The sequence below is a fragment of the Chroicocephalus ridibundus genome, chromosome 7, assembly GCF_963924245.1.
Source record: "Chroicocephalus ridibundus chromosome 7, bChrRid1.1, whole genome shotgun sequence".
NCBI classification, from domain to species: domain Eukaryota; kingdom Metazoa; phylum Chordata; class Aves; order Charadriiformes; family Laridae; genus Chroicocephalus; species Chroicocephalus ridibundus.
In genome coordinates, this window is record NC_086290.1 from 13,790,270 (window position 1) to 13,812,201 (window position 21,932).

Consider the following 21,932-nt stretch of genomic DNA (forward strand, 5'->3'; position numbering starts at 1 on the left):
ATCTCCAGCAGGCAGAGGAGGACTTGAGACTCAAACACACACAGCCTTGCCATTGCTCCAGTGCGACACAACCGAGGCTTGAAAGAGGCAGGATTGTGCAGCGGTGCTTTTTCCTGCTCCATTACAGCACTGAAGAGGACGCAGGACAAAAATCCCTGCTGCTTTTTGTCTTCTAAGTCCCTCTACCTGCAAGGGCAGGGCTAGACTTTCCCTCACTGCCCACTTTGTAGCACTCTGACGATCAATATTCCGTGATACTTTTAAGGAAGATTGGTAAAGCACGAGAACTGGGCAAAGTGCTTTAGAAGATTAAAACAAAGGACACGGCCCCGTGCCCTAGGGAGCTTATGCTCTAAATTAAATGAACACAGGGCTGGAAGATTGATAAAGGAGTCAGGCAGCAAGCAAATCATACATATCCTAATATTTGTAAGCGGGAGCTGGGGCAGAGCCAGGGAGGGAGCACGGCTGGAAGTGACTAATGGAGCAGAAGAGGAGAAAGATACAGGAGGAGGGCTCAGACATCTGCTGAGCAGAAAGACTCATCTCTGAGACTCTGGGGAGAGGAACAGCATAACACTGACAGTGGAGGAGGTATGAAAAACTGGCAGGAGAAGGCAGGGAGCAGAGGATATCAAAAGACTAGGAAGGACCTTTGGGAGGAAAAAAGGATGAAGCATATGTGGAAAGAGATGGTGAACACCAAGTGGCCACAGCTTCTTTCTTGTGCCTCCCATCAAGTCATCCTTGGCTGCCCCACGTCAGCCAGTGGTGTGGTGGGAGACTCCACGTGTGAGAGCAGATACGGGCTTTAACATCTCAAAGTTGAGGAGGAGGTGAGCCCAGCTCTCCCATGTGCTAGATAAGCCTGTACCCCCAGGGTTGAGACAGAAAACAGCACCCTGAGCTCTTCCTCAGGCAGCGTTTAACACTAGGCACAGTGCTGCTTGCATGCAGGATGTCTGGGAACTGAGCTCCTCTTGGGGTTTAAGCACCCAAGGTTGACCTCACCTCTTGTATTAAGAGAGCAGAGGCAGGAGGTGTTGGCCTAGCTCCCCAGGCTGGAAGGAGGCTTGTGTGCACACTTGGGTATGTGGGTGATGGAAACTTGCAGCCCCAGCAGCAGTACTGGGTGACGCTGAGTTAGACATGACCAGGGTTAGGTGCTTCCCCACAGTGTGGGGTTACTGGATTTCCTTCTTGGATGTAAGCAACTAAATTGGCTGGTTTTGCACCTTAAGTGTCTTGTCCTGAGTCACTCTGGATCTCTGTGGTAGAGCTGAAGCCATTTTCCCCAAGGAAATGCAGTTTTTCCCATTAACACCTCGACCACTTGCCTTGTCCCCAGGGTGTTACCTGCAAGTAGCTCTAACTCAGACACAGAGAGCTGGACTGGCCCTATGCGGGCAGGTACGCTGGGAGAGCCCTGCTTGAAGCCATGCCTGCATCTGCACACACATCTGTGTGACCACCGAAGTCCAGTGTCCCACTTGCCAAGCTGAGATGCGCCATGTGTCCCTGCCAGCTTACCGTGCACTTGTGTGGCTTCTCTCCGGTGTGCCTTCGCATGTGCACCACCAACATGTACTGAGCCTTGAAGGGCTTCTGTTCCCGCGTGCAGTCCTGCCAGCGGCAGACAAACTCCTTCTTCTCCCCGTGGATGTGATCATTGTTGATGTGCTGGTAGGAGAGAAGGGAGAAGCAGGTCACTCTTGGAAGAGCTGATGCCAGTGAAGCATGCACGGTGCTCCGAAAGCCAGGTGTTCCCTCCCCAGTGCTTGTGTCAGGCATTGCACCTGGGTCTCAGGTGCACAGATAACACCAGGGACACGGGAGCCAGTGCTGTGGTCTGGTGTGTCCTGCAGGAGAAGGTGCTGGGTCCAAAGTAGCTATAAATGGGCGGTTTGCAAAAGCAACAGGGACCCATGATGCCAGGGAGAGAGGAGCCCTCTCAGTGTCTCCCAGGCTGCCTGATGCCGCTGTCAGGGAGGATGACAGAGTCATTTTTGTCTCTGCCAAACCCTCCTGTGCCGCATTTACCTAGCTGGGACCCTTTCCTGGGGAGCTGCTGGAGGACGGGGGAGAGGAGGAGGCCAGGCTGCTCGCACGCCAGCCCGTACGCCGGCCCCAAGACATCCACCTGCTGTCCAGCGCTGGCGGCTGGCAGGAAATGACAGCATCTGCGAGCTATGCGCCAAGGAGAGCTCGGCGGCCTCAATTACTGCTAATTACTGGGGTCCGTAAAATTCTGCGCCCGGGTGTTGAAAAGCCAGACCCAGAATGGTGCCTTCGTCCACCCTGGGAGGAAGACAAGGGTCGCTTTCTCCCAGGCTGGGGCAGATGAAGCCCTGCCGAAAATAAACAGAGACGGAGACCAGGCCGTCGGCAGCACTGTTCCCGCGGCGGCCTTGTCTCTCTGAATGGGGTCTTGCTGCCAAAAATAATGCCTGTCCTCGCTCCTGTATTTTCAGCAGACATTCACTGACAGGAAATCCTAAAATAAACCACTTTGGGGTTTGGGTTTTGTTTTTTTGCACTGAGATTTTTTTCCAGCCCCCGCCTTCGTCCCCCTGGCCAAGGCCAGGCACACATGTTATGGCTCAGGGTGAGACTTTTTCGGGGTGGTGAGGCAGCACAAGGACACAAAACCGCATTAAAACAGAATCCGTGACCTTCATGGTCCCAGTCAAATCCAGCCCAAGCATTTTGTGTGCCATGGCCCAATCCTGGAAACAGGGACCTGCTGCTTGGGGCACCAGGTCTACCCAGGGGCAAGAGTGCCGGGAGGGTCGGGAGAGGCTGGGTTTGGGAGAGGTTTCATATCGGTTTGGAGCTCAGCTGCCTACAGGTTTTATAACATAGCGTTGATGTGAGATTTTAGCCTCAGATGGTGGAAATCTAGTGAACCCCTCAAGAGACCCACGGACACACTAAACCACATCCAGACCAGACTGGGAAGATACACATCTTGGCTCTGTTTGTGTGGGAGTCTGACTTGCAACTAAGACTATGCACGGCAGTGCTAGGAGTGGGGGAGTGCACAGGCTTGCCCGTTGGGTCCTGCTTGGGCCAGAGGAAGACACATTTATGGGACAGGGACTGTAGTCCCCTTCAGGCTTATTAACTCACTGTTTGGGCAACGTCTGCATCCCATCACATGGTAGAGAAGCAGTTGCACAACTGACCACACTTCAGTGGCTCCATAGCCCCCATCAAACCCCCATCTGGCTGGAGGCTTTGCTTGGGCTTCTCTCAAATTGTGAGTGTGACCTTCAAGGCTGGGAGCAGCAGTGGTGCTTGAAAAAGTAAGTCCTCATTCCTGCTGCTCCCCGTTAACACGCACTTCTCCCACAAGCACATTGCCCACTGTGGGTGGAGAACAGACCCTGCACGCCCAGGTACTTTGCTCTGCACACAAACTAGAGTTTTTCCATGCATGGTGGGATGCCACCTTCTCAGAAGTTGGCCCACGACATCTGTATTTCATTTGCACGTGTATTTTGGGCATCCCAAATCCACAACCCCATGTTGCTAGTAATCATAGTACAGAAGCCTCCGTTTTTATAACCTTCCGAATTTAGGAAAATCTTGGACATTCCATCAAATATTTTTCTTTGGGTTTTCTCTGGAAATAAATTGTGCTGAGCTGCCTGGATCTGCCCTGCACTTTGCTCTGGGCAGAGTTAGAGTTTTTCTTACATCTGAGATGGAAACGCACAAATACCGCCCAACAAATGTGAGCCCAGCCCATCCGACAGGAGTGCTGCGGTTTAACCCCAGAAAAGCAACATCCCGTGGCATGCAACATGCAGCCCATTAAGCACCTTATCACTCATTTGGCCCTGAAATCCACTTCCAAATCTGTCTGTACTCAAGGATTTGCTGCACTGAACCAGTGACTTCTGGCAGAGGCAGGCAGGTGCTAGCTTTAGATGGAGGAAGAATACATGCCCAAGATTATAATTTAGAGTGTGGTCCCTCTGGACTAAGATAATGTTTGTGTGCACAGCTTGGGGAAGCAGAGACTGATGCCTGCTTGGTGGCATCTAAACTAAAATGAAGATCTATAAAAAAGGGTGAGAGCAGACAAAAGCCTTCAGAATGGGGGCTACAAGTGAACTTGCACATGGGTGGCCCCTGGCAGGCTTGGAGCCAGGCAGCAAAAGGCTGAAGGGAAAGGAGAAGATAGGGGCTCCAGTCACAAAATTTGCTAAGTCCAGCATTTTGCTGGGGCTGGTGAATTCCCATCACCTGGGGGCTGGCTTCAGGGAAGTGGGGCTTGCACGACAGATCCCAAATGAGGGCTGGGAGGGTGCTGGTCTGAGGGCAGGATAGGGCTTAGACACAGATCATGTCTGATTTCACTGGGACTTGCCCCGAGTTTGAGGGATTTGTCAGCCCCGGAAGCCAAAGGAAAACAAATGGTGGATTCCCAGGTGAAGCAAAGCACACAAAAGGTTCTCGGAATTAATTAGAACTGAAAATCTGATTAATGACTTGGTTTGGGGATCCTTCAGGGAGCAGTTTTGACACTGGTTTGGGGACGTCACTGTGATTACGGAAGCCCTATTTCCCAATTCTTAAAAAATCAACCCACTTTCTCTATTTCAGGCCCTGATGGAGACACTGGAGCATGTCTCCAAACTCTGGAAGTGCTCTATTTTTGTGGGAGGGATAAGCTGAGCAGGTCAACAGCCTCTAAGTGATATGTCACAGCAGCATAAAAGGCTTTTGTGGCCTGGACAGGGAGTGAGGACATTATGGACAATCCCTGGCCCATGCTGATCATAGAATCATAGAATGTGTTAGGTTGGAAGGGACCTTTAAACGTCATCTAGTCCAACCGCAATGTAGGTGCGTGGGGAGGCTGAGTGAATATGTCCAGGGAAGGGGTAAGGGTTCAGCCCCCTTCCCTATTTTCTGATCAGGTCCTTTGCACGGAGCCTTCTGTCATAGGGTCGTGCACAAGGGGGACCGAAACTGCAGCCTCAGCAGCTGAGAAGAGAGCAACATCAAATAATCTATGAGATGCTTCCTGCAGCTAAACTCCCTGGGGAGCTGCGACCTGCTTTGGCAGTGTTTACACACTGTATCTCTGATTTGCACCTTTAGTAGGTCCCAGAGTGAGCTCTGGCTATACAGCAGCTAGTGATAAAAAATGAGGACAAGTGCACAGAAACCCAAATTTATCGCTGGGGTTTCCTCCCAACCATTACTCACATGGACGAGCTGCTCTTGAGTGTCATATTCCTTTGTGCACCCTTCCCAGTGACAGTTCGTCTCATAAATAACTTCAGGCTCCTGCTTACATTCATCCTTATCTAGATCTTCTTTCAGGTCTGTCAGATGCTCCTGCAACACACAACAGTACATTGTATAAGGTGAACTTCTCTCATCTGAATTCCTCCGTCACTCATAGATTACAGGGCAAATATCAACCGAACACAAAAGCGTACTCGTTGTGGCAACATAACATCCTTGATTACTGGGAAATAACGAGTTACAGAATTTTGGTAGAAAGGGATACAAAGCACCCCGAAAGTGTGGTCACAGCAGTGGCTGGCTCCAGCCAGATCGTGGGCAGCGCCAGGAAAGGCTGAAGAAAGGAAAAGGATGACTTTTGACCTTTGGCTGTGCTCTTTGCTGGAGCAAAACTTCTGATCTGGGGGGGAGTGGGGAAATATGAGCATGAAGAAAGCACAGAGCAGTCAAAGCCTAGTGGTTACCACACTCACCTGATGTCGGCTGAGGAGGGGGCTCCTGTTTTTTGCATCTTTCAATAGGTGAGAAAATTATACCTAATCCTTACCCAAAGATTTTAGCCTGCAGGGTGGTCCACAGGGACGAAGTAGTGAACTGTCAAAGCGCTCCTCTGAGATTGGGAAATTTGGGAAGCTTGAGCAAGACCCAGTGACGAGTGGGCTGCAGAGCAGAGCTCCGGGGGCTGTGGACTCATAAATGAGTTACTTTAATGCTGGGCTCGCTGTGAGCTCTCTCCTTAACTTCTCTGTCTAGCCAGCTCCTCAGGGGTAAATGAAGCACAGAAGATTTTTTTATGGCTGCTATGAGGATTAAAGCATCGACACCCACACAATAGTGTAACATTCAATATAATTAGTACAATTCAGAGGTAAGGACAGCTGTTGGCTCTGCGTGCGTCAGACACTTGCACTACAGACAAGGCAATCGGCAGCCAATATTGGCTTGGGAATGTAGCAATACAACACCCTGCAGGTTTTGACCCCCTTCCTTGCCTTTCCTCCCAGTTACGACTACTGCCCAGCACAGAGCACCCCGCCTCCAGGGCAGCTTTAGACAGGAGCGTCGGGGGCGACTGACCGCATCAGGCACTGTTCCTCATGATCTGATGCTCCAGTTGGCCCCATAAGTGTGTAGACACAGCCAGATCCATCTCAAACTGCCTCTGACCTGCCGAAATGGACCTATCTGGCTGCCATCTCCTTCCCCACCAACACCTTCCCAGTGCCAACTGAGGGGCTGCAATGATTAATGACTTAATGGCATTATATGGCCTGGAATGTGACAGGTACTGTTTGAAAATTCAACAGTTTTCATTAACTAGCTCATGACATACATGCCAGCTGTGACTTTTCAATTGAAAAGTTTAGATATGGAGAGGAAGAGATTTGTTTTAATTAGCTGTTCATTTAAAAAAAAAATAGTATTGTAAGGTGGCTCTCGGGACAGGAAACTGTAGTAATTTACAGAAAGACTCCTGGAGATTCAAACTATACCAGAGCCCAGAGCAATAGTCTGAGAAGGTTCAAATGGCTGCTTCTTTTTCCTGCAATTCCTATTTGGTTGAGCTGTGAACATTGCTTTTGTTGAAACGTTTCTCTGCATGCAAAGTGTGGTCTGTGGGAAAGTGAAATTTTCTACTAAAGATCTTATTTTGCCAAAATTTTTATACATTCTGCTGGAAAAATGGAATTGAAACCATTTTAATTTGTTGAAGAGGACTGACCCGTTTCATTTCTTGCTAGTTCAATGTTAATCTGAATCTCTACTGGAGCTATTGTGGTACCGTAAGAGCACAGTAAGTCACGTCCCTCATGCCTGGTGCTCCACTGTGTCCCACTAATCTTGTCTGGATTGCATTTTTTATAGCACCAGCCATCATCGGAGATACTGTCTGGCCAAGGATTTTAAACACCCAAACCACAACTCACATGAGGCGTTTCCAGTACAGCATTTCCAAAACAAAACACACACATACGTGCTTTTTTGGGGATGGCTGAGCTTCATACTCTGCAAAAAATGTATCAGTCAATAATTAAGTGACTGTAACTCAACTTTTCAGCACAGTCTCCTGCAGAACAGGAATCCCCAAATTTAACGAGTTCCTGTCGCTTAGACCAACTGAAGCGGAGACACCTACTACGTTCAGTCTTAAAACCTGTTCTCCTTGCCAAGAATGGGCTGTCTCTTACAAGGCACTTTCCAGTAATTTCCCAGTCAATACTGAAACGCTGCAAGCCGTGAGGCCTACATTTCCCTTGGGGCGTTACTTCACAGATTCTCCTCATTAGGAACTATTAGATGACCAGCGTGCATTTTCCTTCTCTTAATTTCACCTTGCTATTCGAATCAAGCCTCCTTGCGCCACTTTAAATGATCCTCCCCCTTCTTTCAGTGATTATTTCACAAAAGGCTCAGTGGATGAAGCCCTGGGGCAGGGCCGCAGGGATGAGCCCGGCTGATGCTACCCAAGCGCTCCCTGCGCTTGGGTGCTCACCTCTTCAAATTGGAGCAGGGAAAGGAAGATGACAGTCATCGAGCAAGCAGCTGTCCGTCCCACGGCTCTTCTGCTACAGATGCTTTGAGAAAGCAGCTGATGGCTTTCAAATCTTTTTTTTTCATTTGCCACAAGAAATTAAACACGTGGCCCTATTAGCCTGGGTGGTGGCCAGATTGTTTTTTCGGGGCATGTGCTTCTTTTGCAGCAGTGTGTAGAGGCACTCCTAAACTCAAAGCTCCAGAGAGATGCCTCTTTGCCCTAATCGTGCTGACTACAGCATGTTTATCTTTCCCTGATATGCTATCTTCATCAATTTTACCAGCCCCCTGATGACTGCACACGTTGCTGTCCCCATGCATCATGCTGAGACCTGCTCCTGAACCAGGGCAGAAGGAGAAATTTGTCATCAACTCTTCCATTCGCTTGACAATAACATGGTCTAATATTTCATGAAAATGAAGTGCCCAGAGCACTCCTGATAGTTTACAGTTGTGATAAAGGATGGTCAGATGGATACTGTCAGCCATTAAACAGTTTGCAATCACAGAGCTCCGGAAAGAAAGTAAAGGCCTTTGGGCCCTTCTTGGTGTCAAATGCTGTGTTGCCAGTGTAAAGGATGTTTCTAGGAGAAATTCCTTGTTGAATCAAGAAGTCGTTCTTTTTTTTGCAAGCTTTCTACCTACATGCAAGACTCCCTCGTAATCTATGTTCGCTCTGAGACACCAGCGCTGCTCGCTTTGCAGCACAGAAAACTCAGACATCATTTTTAAAGTTACCACGCTTGAAATATCCCCACCCTCCTTTTCTACCCAAGCACCGCAACAGCAATCTGAGTCCCAAGCACCTACTGGATGCTTCACTCGGGCGCTGCAGCTCTGCCCCGCACCTTGCTGGGCTTCCTGCTGCAAGAGACGCTCGCCTGCCTGGCAGACTTCGATGCCTTGCTCCCAGCCGCCGCAAAAAGTGCCAAGGGTATTGTTCCCAAGGCCAGCGAGACCCAGCAGCTTGCTGCCTCGGCCCCACAACACGTCTCGCACCAAGAAGGTTACCTGTGTGGTTGGGGACGCTGGGGGCAAGCCCTCGACTTCAGTCTTGACTTTGCTGCGCTTGTTAATTACTGGGTTGACTGTGCTGCTGACGGCCGACTCGCTGCTCTGCTTGCTCTAGGAAAGAAAACCAGGCAAGGTATGGCACCGGGGTTCGGGGTGAGAGACTGGCTGCAGCCCACCTCTTCATTAAAAGTTAAGTAAAACATCGGTCAAGGTTGAACTTCAGGAGTGGCTGGGGACAACGGGGTATTGGCCTGTTGGCCTGGGTTTCACATGAAGACGACCCGGTGTGGGTTTGTGCAAGACAGAGATGGAAGAGAGGGAAGAGTCAAGGGCAGCGTCAGCTTCTGCAGGCTCACCAGCGAGCTTGGCCTCGCCACTGCTGCTCCGTTTCAGAGCGATCCAGTCCCTGTCAAAGCCATCAAAACCTTATGCAACCCCCACCCAAGCCACGAATTTATTTCTCAATGCGATGAAATGATTTGTTGAGAAAATGAATTCCTGGGGGGAGCAGGGGGCTCTGGTTACATGTGAGGGCTCTGGCTTGCTGGGTGCATGAAAGGCTATGTGTATATTTTGCTAAGCTCTTAAAAAATGAGAACAACTTCAGGAGAAAAAAACATCCCATTGTATGTGCATAAAATTGGAGCATTAACATTTTAAATACACTCTTGCTAATTGCTCAAGATTGGTCCTGCAAGTTATTAAACAGAGGCATGACTCCTGCCAGCCCCATTATTTTGGTAGCCAGTTTGTGAGAAGAAAACAAAACCAATCAATCAAATAACCTTCAATAACAAACAGAGTTTGCAGCGCAGCAGCCATGAGAAACCCTAAAACAATAAACCAGTCTGAAAAGTTCAGTATGATACAACTAAAACAACAATTTGAAATGGGTGTGAAATGAGGTGAAACAAGTCTTTGGGGAGAAAAGCAACTGCAATTTAAACTTCCAAGGAATGAAAATGGGAAGGAAAAGTGATTAAAAATGTGCTAGACGTATCCACTAAACCTGAATGTGAATGTGGAGGGCTTGTGCACACATGCATGAGCCTGTGCGAGCTCACAGGTATTTGCAAGGACGCATTTGAGGCGTGGGATTTCATACACATCACGGCATTCCTAGTTTACAAAACCTGGCCCCTGGTTTTGCAAACCTTAACAGTAAAAATCAACAGCAGGGATACCCTGAGAGAGAAAGCTACCGAAGGAGAAGGAACAAGAAGTAAAATGCTAGAGGTCCTAGGTAGGATGCACTTATATGTTAAAGAGGAAAGGAATAAGGTGTTTTAAGACCATCGGTATGGTTCACATCAGTCAAAAAGAGAAGGGGGGAATTGGTGAAGGAACCGATGAAGCTTGATTCACAGTGCTCAGGTGTTTATCTCGCAAAACATTCCAGCACGTGCTTAATTCTCTCGATTTCAATAGCACATAACGTGTTCAAGGAGATTTGCTGCTTGAGAAGATGACCCTGCATATCATGTTCAACGCTTTGATGGATGAAGACGTTTGGTTCCTGCATGGGTAGGGGGAAACAGGTCCCAGCCAGAATGTGTGTGTGCAAGGGAGGGAGGTGGGCGCAAAATTTGGCTGCGACTAGTCCAGAAACACTTTGCCAGGAGAAAGAAAAAGCCAAGTAAAGAGAGAGCATGAATAAAAAGAAAGTGGGTAAAACTCCCGCAGCCACCATGAAGAGCAGCCTTCATCCCGTGGAGAAAGTGCCTCCATTTCCGTGTGCCGTGCATGGAGAGAGCCAGGATGGCCGTCCTACCTGGCTGGAATCGGAGACACAGTTGCTGTTGCTGCTGATCTGTGCCGGCGGTGGGTTGACAGAGATGACCGCCATGTGCTGCCGCGGGGGGAAGGTCGGGGACGGCTGGATCAGGGGAGGAGTGTGTCCAAAGGCTGAGCTCAGGCCCCTCTGCTGGGTCAGGATCTGCTGGTATGTCACGGGGTTAATGGGGTGGGGGAAGCTGAACGCCGGGCTGCAGCAATATAAGGAGGAGAAATGATGAGGAGTTATTTTAAACAATATTTATCACATTAGCTAGTGACTGATTCAAGTTGGGCTTCCCGGAGGCTCCAGGAGGCAGGCTGCAATGCCCCAGCTAGATGCCTTCAATGCCACGATAAGCCTGACAGCCTGCTTTACTGCAAAGACAGGACCCATCTTGCGTCAGCCTCAGCAAACTTCTGATTCATTTCGACCCACATATCAGACCGATTGTAATTTCTTTGCTTCCTATGTTTAAAAACAGCCAAAGCCCTTGGCAGGGAGTGCAGAAGAGGACAGGACTTGGACACATCTGGCTTGGCAGCTCCCGAGGCTCCCAGGTTTTCCCAGGCAGACCTATTCTGCAGACTCAAGACCTTGGGGTTATGCTACCCTGGACGTTAAAAATCAGCATCACCTGGCTCACCTGGCACAGGTCACAGTGGGGATGAATAACTATCCACTTAACATAGTCCCAAACCATGCAATTTACTCTGCATTCAGGTGAGGGGAGTGCTGGCTCAGGGGACGGCTGAAGTATGTCACCCTTCTCATGTAGGTCACTGGTTCAGCTCCGATCTAGGTCAGTGGTGACCAGAAACACCACCAGCTCCTGGCTGCTTGGGTGCTAACTGGGGGAAACAGGTCCCAGCCAGGATGCAGCAGTCGCCAGCATTAAAAACAAAGTGATGCTTCTGGAATCAAGGGGTTCACTCCCAGCTTCGAGTCCCCTTGGCAGAGATGGAGAAGCACGGGTGATGCTCAGCTCTCTATACTCCAGGCAGGTGATGCACGAACCATAGGCTCTCAGCCCAAAAATCGATTATTTGCCACCCTTAAGAGATGGCTGCCCTGAACCTTTACCCTCATGCTATTTTCTCTCACATCACTAAAACTGCCCACGGTGTGAGTGCTCAGAGAAGGGGGCCGTAATTAGCAACACGCTTCATTTCCAACTTTGCTTTTAGAGAAAATACTTATTGCTGGGGACCATACAATTAGTATTTCTGTTCCAAACCAGTTAATGACAACTTGACCAAAAGAATAAAGGGCAAAAACCACTACAGTGTAAAAGAGCTCTGGGAGTTAGATATGATCTGCAGCAAATGAGGTGTGATGGCAGGCTGCTGCACAGCTTTGTTGTATTACAGCAAAGCCAAAAAATGACTTTCTGAAGTGCTACTAGGATCTGGGTCTGAGGGGGTGAGAAAGGATTTCATTCCTGCCACGAAGACATTGTTAAAATAATAACAAAAGAGTCTTTCCACCCCAAATTTCTGACAGTTATCCTGTTATATATGTAACCCATTTTACAATTCCTGACATTCGAGATACGCCTTTAGAACACCAAGAAGTTTGAAATTCAGTATTATTACTTGATTTTTCTCTCGGAGGCCAACAACTGACCATTGGGTCAGACTGTGCGTTCTACTGGTCTGTTGAAAATAGCAGATGTTACCCTGAAAAACTTAAAATCTGAGTATAAGATGAGATGCTACAGGTATGCCCAGTTAAAGACAACAGATGACAAGTCTAGAAAAATATGATTACTAGACAAGGAGTTGCTATTTGTTTAAATTAGCATTATGTTTGATTCTACAGTCAATTTCTAAATGATGCTGCCAGATAAAGTAGCTGATAAAATTAATGTTACAGTTACTAATGGCAATGTCTCTGTTTTCCCCTACGAATTTTAGGAGTGCATGATCTTTAGAAACCCTTGCTTTGCAACATCAGTGTTAATTAGAACTAACATTTTTAACAGTTAAGTAATAAAAAGAATAATAACATTGTGAAACTTGGGTGAAGCAATCACGGCAGGAATTGACAACAGTGAGCTGCCTAGTGTAAGTGCTTTTTAATTAAGGTTTGAGCAAAACTTTACTCAAGGGCTTAGATTTGTTTTAAATATGTTTTTAGAATTAAGCTTTTAAATCCGCCCAGGCAACATTTTTTTTCATAAGGATGTGGACCAATAATTTGGAGAATACTTTGGGGCAATCTCTTAAATCAGAGAGTTTCTTAATCAGTCCAACCGCTCATAATGAGCATTTTTTAGGTGAATTTATTCTCCATCTCTGCTTCAGGGAGGCATGATCATACTGTAATTACTGGAAATCTGGTAGCAAATAATCCAAATCCAGCACCCCACCCCCTCACCCCCCCATGCCACAAAGTACCCTTCCGCGTGGAAAACCAGATGGGGGCTTTGAGTTAATACATTACACAGCCCCAATGCACAAAGGCAGAGGTTGTGAGGAAGGGAAGATCTCCCTCGTTGGAGGATCACCCCTCCTTTTTTAGGGATGGCTACACATCTGAACGGAGCCAGTCCCTGAGCTTTACCTGATTGTCCCAGCAGATAAATGGCCGTAGGAGCCACTTGCCGCTGAACTGCTTCTGGAGTTGTTGATATATGCCACGAGAGAGTTTGGGGAGGTCCTGATCATCGTCTGGAGATCAATGCTGGCATCAGACAGCGGGGAGATAGACAGGGCTCGTTTTCGGCTTAATCTCGGAGTCACTCGCGGGCTCGAAAACCGGGAAACTGTAGGAAAGAGAGACTTTGTCAGACAATGCCAGTGGGCTGCTCCCGTCCTGTGGGGCCACGAGAGGTGCTGAGACCTGCTGCACTTGTGACTGCTGTGGGATGTTCAGGAGCCCGGACCAGCGCAGGGACCGGCTGCACTTTGACGGGAGGTTTCCTCTCTGCTGGGCGCTGAGTGACAGGGGTCAGGCAGCACCGTGAACAACTGCTTGCATCGCCCTCTTTGGAGGATAAACAGAAGCCTGTCCATCACCCCCTTTCATCGGCACTAAATTAACTTAAAATTAAAAGGGAAAAGACCCTGCAAGGTTTCTGTGAGCGTAGCCGTCCCCGTGGACTCGGTGATGGGAGCCGCGGGCCAGAAGAGCCGCACGTCAGAGCCAGGGCAACCCTTGGAAATGGTGCGTGCGCTTGTGTGCGGAGGGAGCGGAAACCAAACGAGCGCGAGCACAATGCTGACCATCCAATTAACGAAGGAGGCGAGGCTCCAGGAGCCCCGAAAGTAAATTAAGAGTTTTAAGAAAACCAATTTGGCAGCTCAGGCACAAAGTTCAAGCTCTCCCCCTCCAAGGGGACCTGCCAGTGCCTGGACCCTATTAGCGATTGTCAATCACTCGGGCATGAAGTCATTTCCAACCCTGCCAGTCCCGTTTGTGGATCTGCAATACATGGCGAATTACTACTGTACCAATTTGGCCTCCCCCAGCCTTTCGGCACTGCTAACTGGAACGACTGACTTCATCCAGAGGAAGCTCTGCCCAGGCCTGACCCACCTGCAATTCTCCGGGGTGGCACAGATGGGAGCTGGGGATGGGCCATATCACAACCTTCCCTGATACCAGGGTACCAGATCCGAAGCCCTGCCTGAGCCCTAGCCCTGCCTGGAACACCTCATCCCTCCAAAAGCAATAAGAACAGTGTTTAGGTCACTTATTTAAAAAAAATAATAACATTTCTAAGGGGAAAATATGCCCCTTGGCCATGGGGTCCGCCCGGTAATTCCCATCATCCACCCAGGGGTGCAGGAGGGCTCAGCTGCTCCAGCTCCTTCCTTCAATGAGCACAGCCCTGTATTACTACCTGGCTTTTCCAGTGGCGGTCTCCACAGAAAGCTTGCTCTGGGTGTATCCTATTAAACACTGTGAATAAACCAGTAACTTGCCCAGACAGGCAATATGAGCTATTTTCCTCTAGTTGGTTGGAGGGACTGATTTTGGTTGTATATCACCAAATACAAGCCCGGCACTTTGTAAAAGCATAAACTTTCCATCCTGACGACAGTGCTGGTATGTGAGAGGGTGAATGGGATGTACAAAGAGGTAAAATATATCCTGCCAGCGTGACCAAATAGTTCCTTGATTTGTGTTGGCTCGCAGAAGTTTGTGTCAACATTTCCCTCAGCCCAGCGGCTGGGTTGCAGTCTCCCAGTCTCCACATGACTCACCCGTGTACCTAAGTGGCTCTGTCACTGTGATGCCTGGCTGCTGTGTAATCGATGGGGTTTAGTACCACCGTCCCCTTATTACCCATAACGTCCCTCGTTGCACGAGATAAATGACGTGCCCAAGGTCCCACTGAAGTCCAAGGCTAAGCTGATACTTGAACCAAGCACTCTCGTCACTTTTGTGACCTAAGAAGCTTCCAGGGTTGCTAGCTGCAATGTCTTACTGCAATACTGACAATTTGGGGAATTACTCCTAAAAATCAGATTGTTGCATGTATGCTGAACATATTCTTCTTATAGTATTTTGTACAATGACATTTTGCAGCCTCACAGGGCAGGGAGATGCTAGAAAACACGACTCAAGGATTAGGTAGCAAACAGAAAGAGCACACAATGGTCTATAAAAATCACCTCCCAAGTGTTAAAGCTGTCCCATGATTCGGAGGGACCAGACTCAAACTGTCTCAATGCATGCAGCTGGCAGACTCCAGCCCCATTCTGCCATGGTGAGTGACACGTCCCTCGGGAGCTGGAAAAGGAGAAGCCGGTTTATAGCGGCACTATGGATGCAAAACCAAAAGGAGCAAACAAACTCCCCTCAGGCCCTTAGGCTGACTAAAGGTTGGAGTGGAGTATTCCCAAACTTCACACCTGATTCATGAAATTCAGGCCCTGACAGAGCCCTGGACCGAGCAACATGAGGGCCAAAACTGTGCTCTTTCAGAATCATATTAATATATTGATTTAAACTAATTGAACTTTTGGGAGGGGGGCTTTTTCTTTTTTTTCTTCTGACTATAAGGCATCGTGATTCAATACATGGGCCACAACCTGGGAAGACCTAGGTGCTCTTCCCAGTCCTCCCCAGACATACCTCCTTGAGCAAGTTGCTGCTTCTTTCTGTGTCCCTATTTCCCAGTGTCATCTATTTAGATGAGCTCCTTTAGATGGGGTTTCTGTTTTTTATCTGCATGTATTGCACCTAGTGTGATGGGGCTCCATCTCAGCTGAGTTGTCAGTGTTTCTGTCCTGCAAATAATATGCGTCTTTCCAGATATAGATACTGTTTTCTCCATTTGCATTCCCACAGTCTCCTCCCTCTCTACCAGAAGGAAGCAGGCCAGATTTGACAGTCATATTTATCTCTGTTACTCCCACACCTCAAGGGAGATCTGTTTATTAATGTGCCACTTCCCTTGATAAATTACTAAATAGAAAGAAAAGCCTTGTACTCATTTCTCGCTGTTCCTTCCCATGATTTATATCCACAGTGCTGGTTCAGCCATTGGTCGCCATTAATTTGCAGAGGGAAGAAGCCCTGATGTCCAACAGAAACCTGGCTTTTCGCAGTGCATCCAACGTGGGCATCCCTCCCCGCTGCACACACGTACGTCATTTTTTCCCCGTGCAAAACTCTGCTGGATGCTGTCAGATTTGCAAGCTGGCCTGGGACTTCTCCAGCGCAAAACCAGTAATATGCATTGCGTTACTGTCCGCTCTAATTTAGACCTTGCGAGTACCGTGGGCTATCTGAAATGTCTGATCGCAGATCCAATAGGTTGGGCTGATGCTTTACACAAAAGCCTCTTCGGTCCTGTGGGCTTCCAGGGAAAGCTGTGACCTAAAACCGTGCCATGGATGAACAATTCCTCTCTTTTCAATGACAGCCTGCCCAAGGTGCCTGGGAAGGGATGCGTCTGGGAAACAGAGAAGGATTTTAACCGCATGAAGAAGAGCTCACTAGTGCATTTGCATTTAGGAAGAGGGAGTCTTTTCAAAATTATTATTTAAAAGCAGAATAGAAACACCGGGATCATTCTTAATGATATAATTAGCCTGACCTAATCCCCTGATCTGTGGACACTGAGCATGAATGTTAAATGGTACCAGGCAGCAGCAAAGATAAGCGTTAGTATAGCTGTACACACGGGCAAGGTGTTCAATACGGGCTGCCTGGCAGCCGCTGGGATACGTAAGCAAAATCCGCTGTTGCCTGAGGTCAGGTGATGTTTCAAAGGAAAAACCACATACAACTTCTTCAGCAGTGACTGTGCCCAGAGAAGTAAATGGAGGCGGGATCCGTTTTTCAGAGACGGAGAGCCTCAGGAGGATTTATCACTAGCGCTCCCCCTCTCATCTCCCCTTCAAAAATGCTAACTTATCAAAACGAATGGGGTTAGTTTTAAGACTTTTTTGATGTTTGGAAAATACATTAGGGGAAGAGTTTCCAAACTGTCAGAGTATCCCCTTCAACACTCTCAAAAGAAAAAAGTCTGGTATTTTTACGTTGTTCTAAAAGATGTTTTGTTGAGAAACATAAAGTCATCATAGTTAAAATGAATTTGAAAAGGTCACAAATTGAAATAAAAATAGGAAATTATTTTAAAATTAGTTTTACTCATCTGCCAGAGTTTCAGTCTTTTTAAAATTACTTTCTCTGTGCCTCTCTACCTCAGATGGAGACCTTTTTTACCTTCAGTTTCTTTTCCTTTAATAGTTCTGAGAGATGGGAAAACTCTTTCTCACCCAGATCCAGAAAGAAGTGATGGGCCAAAGCCCACAAGCAAAACAAGAAACAAGACAAGTTCACGAGGTACTCCGTATAGTTGCCTCCTCTGGTGTTCAATCGTATTTCCAGCCAAGTACATTTACAGCATGCCCAGGATGGGTGTTCTTTGGTGGTGGCTCTTCCCATATCAATTTGCGCATCTTGAATAAACACCTTTAAAGCCAGCAGATGCTTCCCATTGACTGCCACTGACTTCGGAACATGGAATAAATATGAATTCAAAAGCTGATCTAGAGACACCCTTGCTTGAACTACCTCATCTTTACTTTCAAAGTAATTCTTTCCCACTTGAAAAACATGCTATGTTTATGTGCGCATTTTTGGACATAGTAACAGCTTGGTTTCTATTTATTCAGTGTATATTAGAAGAATCAGCTCTGAATGGAAGAAACGATATTTTTGTTTGTTTGTTTTTGCAAAAGCTAAAGATACCTGTTTAGAATTCAAAACTCTTTCAGATTTCAAGCAACAACAGAAATATCCTCTGGCCTGAAGTAAGACACAGGATATTTTAAGCAAAAGGACTGTCCCCATCTCCCTACATTCTCAGAGTTAGGAGGAGATTAAAATGGCGATGTGGTGAACAGAAGGATGCGGTAAAGGTTGAGCCCAAACCTCTGGGCAATGGCGATAGTGGATGGCAGTCCATGTAGTTCAGTAAAAAAATTACCATAGGCCTTTGCCCCCTGCTGTCTCTTCTTACAAAAAGTCAATTCCAGATACATTTTATGGTGTTTTAATTGGAGCACATTGGCCCTTCCATACCATCTCATGCACAGAACCCAGATACACTGGCTGTCATAGGCTCAGCTCTACAGGCTAGAGAGTAAAAATAACCCATGTATTTTAAAAAATATTTAAAAACTGCCTAGAATAACTTTTCAGTAGAAAAAGCTTGACTTTACAGCAGCATTATATTTGCAGGGTAAATGTAAATGCCACAGCTCACAACTGAAGCCATTTCTCTCCTGGAGCAGTTTAAATATCCCATTTCTAAACCAGCAAGAATTCAAGGCTGAATTTTCAAGTGGTGCTGGCTGTGTCTGCCAGGTGTCCCAGCCCAGTCCTCCAGCCAGCCTAGAGCTGGGAGGAAAGTCCAAATTTCTTGGTAAAAGATAAAAATTTCCTTGGCAATTTCCTACAGGGTCTTCTAATTATCACATCCATGAGTTGCTCGGAAACTGGGATTTTCTTCCCCAATTTAGATTTATCCCCAACAGACCAGTGATGAGGATTTTCTTCCCCAATCTAGATTTATCCACAACGGGCCAGCGATGAGCCAAATGGTCATCCCCTCATTTTTACACATGTGGCGGCTCGTGGTCCAAGTCCCGCGGCTGCTCCCAGCAGGATCAGACCCCACGGGGATCATGTGGGAGGCAGGAGCAGAGGTTCCTGCTCCCACCAATTGCCGTGGCTGTGGTCCAACAGAAGGACATTAGAAGAGACGGTTTTCCTGGAGGGAGATTTCAGACCTCCGTATTGCATTACAAATAGTGGCAGCAAAGCCCTCCTGAAAGGAAACGCCAGGCACTCAGTGGGAGCTCCTTCAGGGCGAGGAAATCTCAGGCATCTCTTTACGGACAAGCATGTTGCTGTGATCTCGATTGCAGAGGGACATCGGGGGAAATCTGCTTCCAAACCACTGAGCCCATAAGGCACGTGGGCTGCAGATGGCTCACTCCCCCTCCTCACCGAAACACGGCCAGAGCCACCGCTTCCCCTGCACCCCCCGGCCAAGCCCCGGGATAAATACAGCGTTATCAAAACGGTCCCTCTTCCTGGCCGCTCACCAAGAAAACTCCACCCAAAGCATACGGAAATATCCCCCTCCTCCCGTCATCAGATTAAATCCAAAGGCAGCATAAAAACACAGGATGATCCCCTAATCAATAAGCAGCAGCAATAAACTACAAACGGTCTTCGCATAACCAGTTCCTTATTCCCCTCTCCCCTTCTGCAGCGGCAGCACACGTCTTACTCAGACTGCAGCAGATGCTGGACATTTGTTCTGGCACCAGACGCTGTCCTGGGACCCTTCTTTCTTCCCTCCCCAGGCCCGATCAGCTTTGCAGTTCAAGGAATACTAATGCTTCCCTCAAACCCTCGCTGAAAGACAAGGCTGCATTCTTCTACTCCCAATCCACAAGGTAACTGTTTAGACGACCCAACTTGCATATGTAAATTGAATTCTTTAGAAACCAGAGTGCAGCGGGATTCCAGACAGAGCGCTTATGGGATGCTCTGGGACTTTTTCTCTCTTCTGCACATATTTTTCTGGGGAGGAAAACAGCACTGCTGGCTAGAAATGGGTGGGAAATTGTTTCCCATTCTCTGAACCTTTTCTGAGATTTCAGCAAGTTTCCATTCTGCGCTGGGACAAAGAAAACAACAAAAAAAAAGATCTTTCAGAGTTTATAAGGAAGCGACTACAGGGCGCGCCGTCTGCCCAGAGTAGCCAACAGCTGGCTTGTTTGGGAAGTCCTCTGCGAGCCAGCATATCCAGCCTGCAAACACCGAGCTGCTGATCCCTCAAGCCCCAGAAGAGGCACTTCTTTCCTCGGTCGCCGTGAGGCTGGGCTCTCTCCGTCCATCCTGATGGAGCAGTCGCTTCATGTAAACCTGCTGCAGGAGAGTCCTGAGCTCACCTCTCACAGACACATGCCTGCTGACTGCAGCAACCACCGGGCTGCACTGCCAGCCCTGCTCCTTACGCCGATGGCTATTAAATCATTCACTTGAAGTAGAAAGGCTCCAACAACACTGACTGAAAGAGGCCAGTGAAGCTGAATCGCTGTTTGACTTGGGGGAATAAAGTCCTGCTTGATGATTTGCCCACATCCCAGGCAACTGTGCCAGCCGCTAGCCAGTTGGCTCTCCTGGGCTGAACAAAGCCTTTTCCCAGTTAAACTGCTGGTCATGATCAAGATGTTCGTGACTGCCATGCACCAGGCAGCAAGAAACAGGGCAGGGATCCCTCCTCTAGCTCTGCAACTGGATGAAATGCCGTGACTGCAGGGTCGTCCCTGCTGTTGGTAACTGTAAGGTTGCACAAACACATCCAGGCAGCCCTCCTGACCTGAGTGACTACCTCTGTGCAGCACCGCTTGGATGTAAGTTGAACTCAAGACCTTTTTCCCCCGTTCCCTGACTCAGCATGGACAACCCACTGACACTTTCGACACTGTGCAAACAGAAGTGATGGATTTAAAGATGATCTCTGCTTCCCACCCTCACCATGAGAGTCTTATTCTGAAGATCAGGGTGTTGTTTCCAGATCTGCCACAGCTCTGCTCACTGATTATTTGATCTCCTTTCTCTCTGGGGTCTCCAGTGATGAAGTAGCTTTGCTTTGTACAGTAATTTGAGATCTTCTGATGTACAGGGCTACAACAGTACAAGCATCGATTCAGTCTGGATACACTCTTCTTGAGAGCAAATGGCATCTCCTGAGGGGCTGAGGGGAATCACAGGAGCCCTTGTGCTTAGGAAAAAAAAAGAAGTTGGATGTACTAAACATGCTTAGAAAGCTGTAGTCATCTGCAGGTTCATCTGTACTCATCTGTACTCGTCACCAGTCTTTACTGTCCCAGGGATGCTCTTGAGATACCACTCTGTCACCTGGAATAATCCACCACGTGGCACCCACTTCTAGAATAGAAATGCAAAAGTTTGTTTTGATCTGGTGAACAGATCCTGTAAATTAGTCTCAGAAGTGCCCCAGCAGCAATGTTGTGACATTGGAAAGCAGTTAACTTTTGATTTGGAAGTGGATTTAAGCCTGGATTCAAACTTCACTCTTGGATTTAGAGTCCATGTTTGGATGACAGAATGACACAGGACAGCTAACTGAAGGGTTATAGGGTTATTTAGTCTCCACTGGAACTGGCCTGAAGATCCCAGCAGTCTGGTGAGTAGAACTTGAATTTGGTCTGCTTCAGTGTTTTAATTACTTCTAGCTGCACAGTGAAAACCCTGCTAAGAGATACAGCGCTGGGGCACCCTCGCTTAGTCACCATTTAAACACTCCGCAGACTTGGCGCATGCTCTGTACCAACAAGCTCCAGCTTACACTTACGTCCTATTACTTTTCCTGATCCTAGACACCTGATGGGATGAAAAAACACTGACAAACGCAGAGGCATTGAGAAATTCTCCAAGAAATGCAATTACAGCAGCCAGAAGGGCTCAGGTATGTGTCTGTGGAGGAACTACCATACCCACTGGCTAGGGCTCCCATGGACCTGCAGATGTGTGGAGGCGACATGACACTGAATAGGCCAGTTTTAATATATGCTTATCTGCTGCTTTTTCTTTTGCAGGTGCCACTGTTATCACAGATGTGTGAAGGTGCTGCGTGTGGTTTAGCAGCAGCTACCTGCATTTTCAGCAAAGTAATTCTTATAAAGTTCTTATGCTCTGGGGCTCCCTGGGAAGAAAAGGGCTCTCTGAATGGCAGACGCTGTGAGGTGGTGACTCACTGGGGGTTTATGCATACTACTGATATTCTTGTCTCAGAAAAGCACCATAAGAGGATGCTTTATTACATTATCTGTTCAACTATTTA

The 21,932-nt window shown here is 47.9% G+C and overlaps 1 protein-coding gene across 4 annotated transcripts in view; it reads right to left on the reverse strand.

Moving 5' to 3' along the window:
- Positions 1-21,932, reverse strand: part of GLI2 (GLI family zinc finger 2) — a 202,264-nt gene that overhangs the window by 16,715 nt on the left and 163,617 nt on the right. For 3 of the 4 annotated variants that reach the window (XM_063341971.1, XM_063341973.1, XM_063341970.1), the window contains 5 exons: positions 13,151-13,352; positions 10,583-10,796; positions 8,809-8,922; positions 5,221-5,352; positions 1,531-1,680 (listed from right to left, as the gene is read on the reverse strand). In XM_063341971.1, coding sequence (XP_063198041.1) covers positions 1,531-1,680; positions 5,221-5,352; positions 8,809-8,922; positions 10,583-10,796; positions 13,151-13,352 — 812 coding nt within the window. The remainder of the gene's footprint in view (positions 1-1,530; positions 1,681-5,220; positions 5,353-8,808; positions 8,923-10,582; positions 10,797-13,150; positions 13,353-21,932) is intronic. The other variant, XM_063341972.1, reaches the window with a different exon arrangement.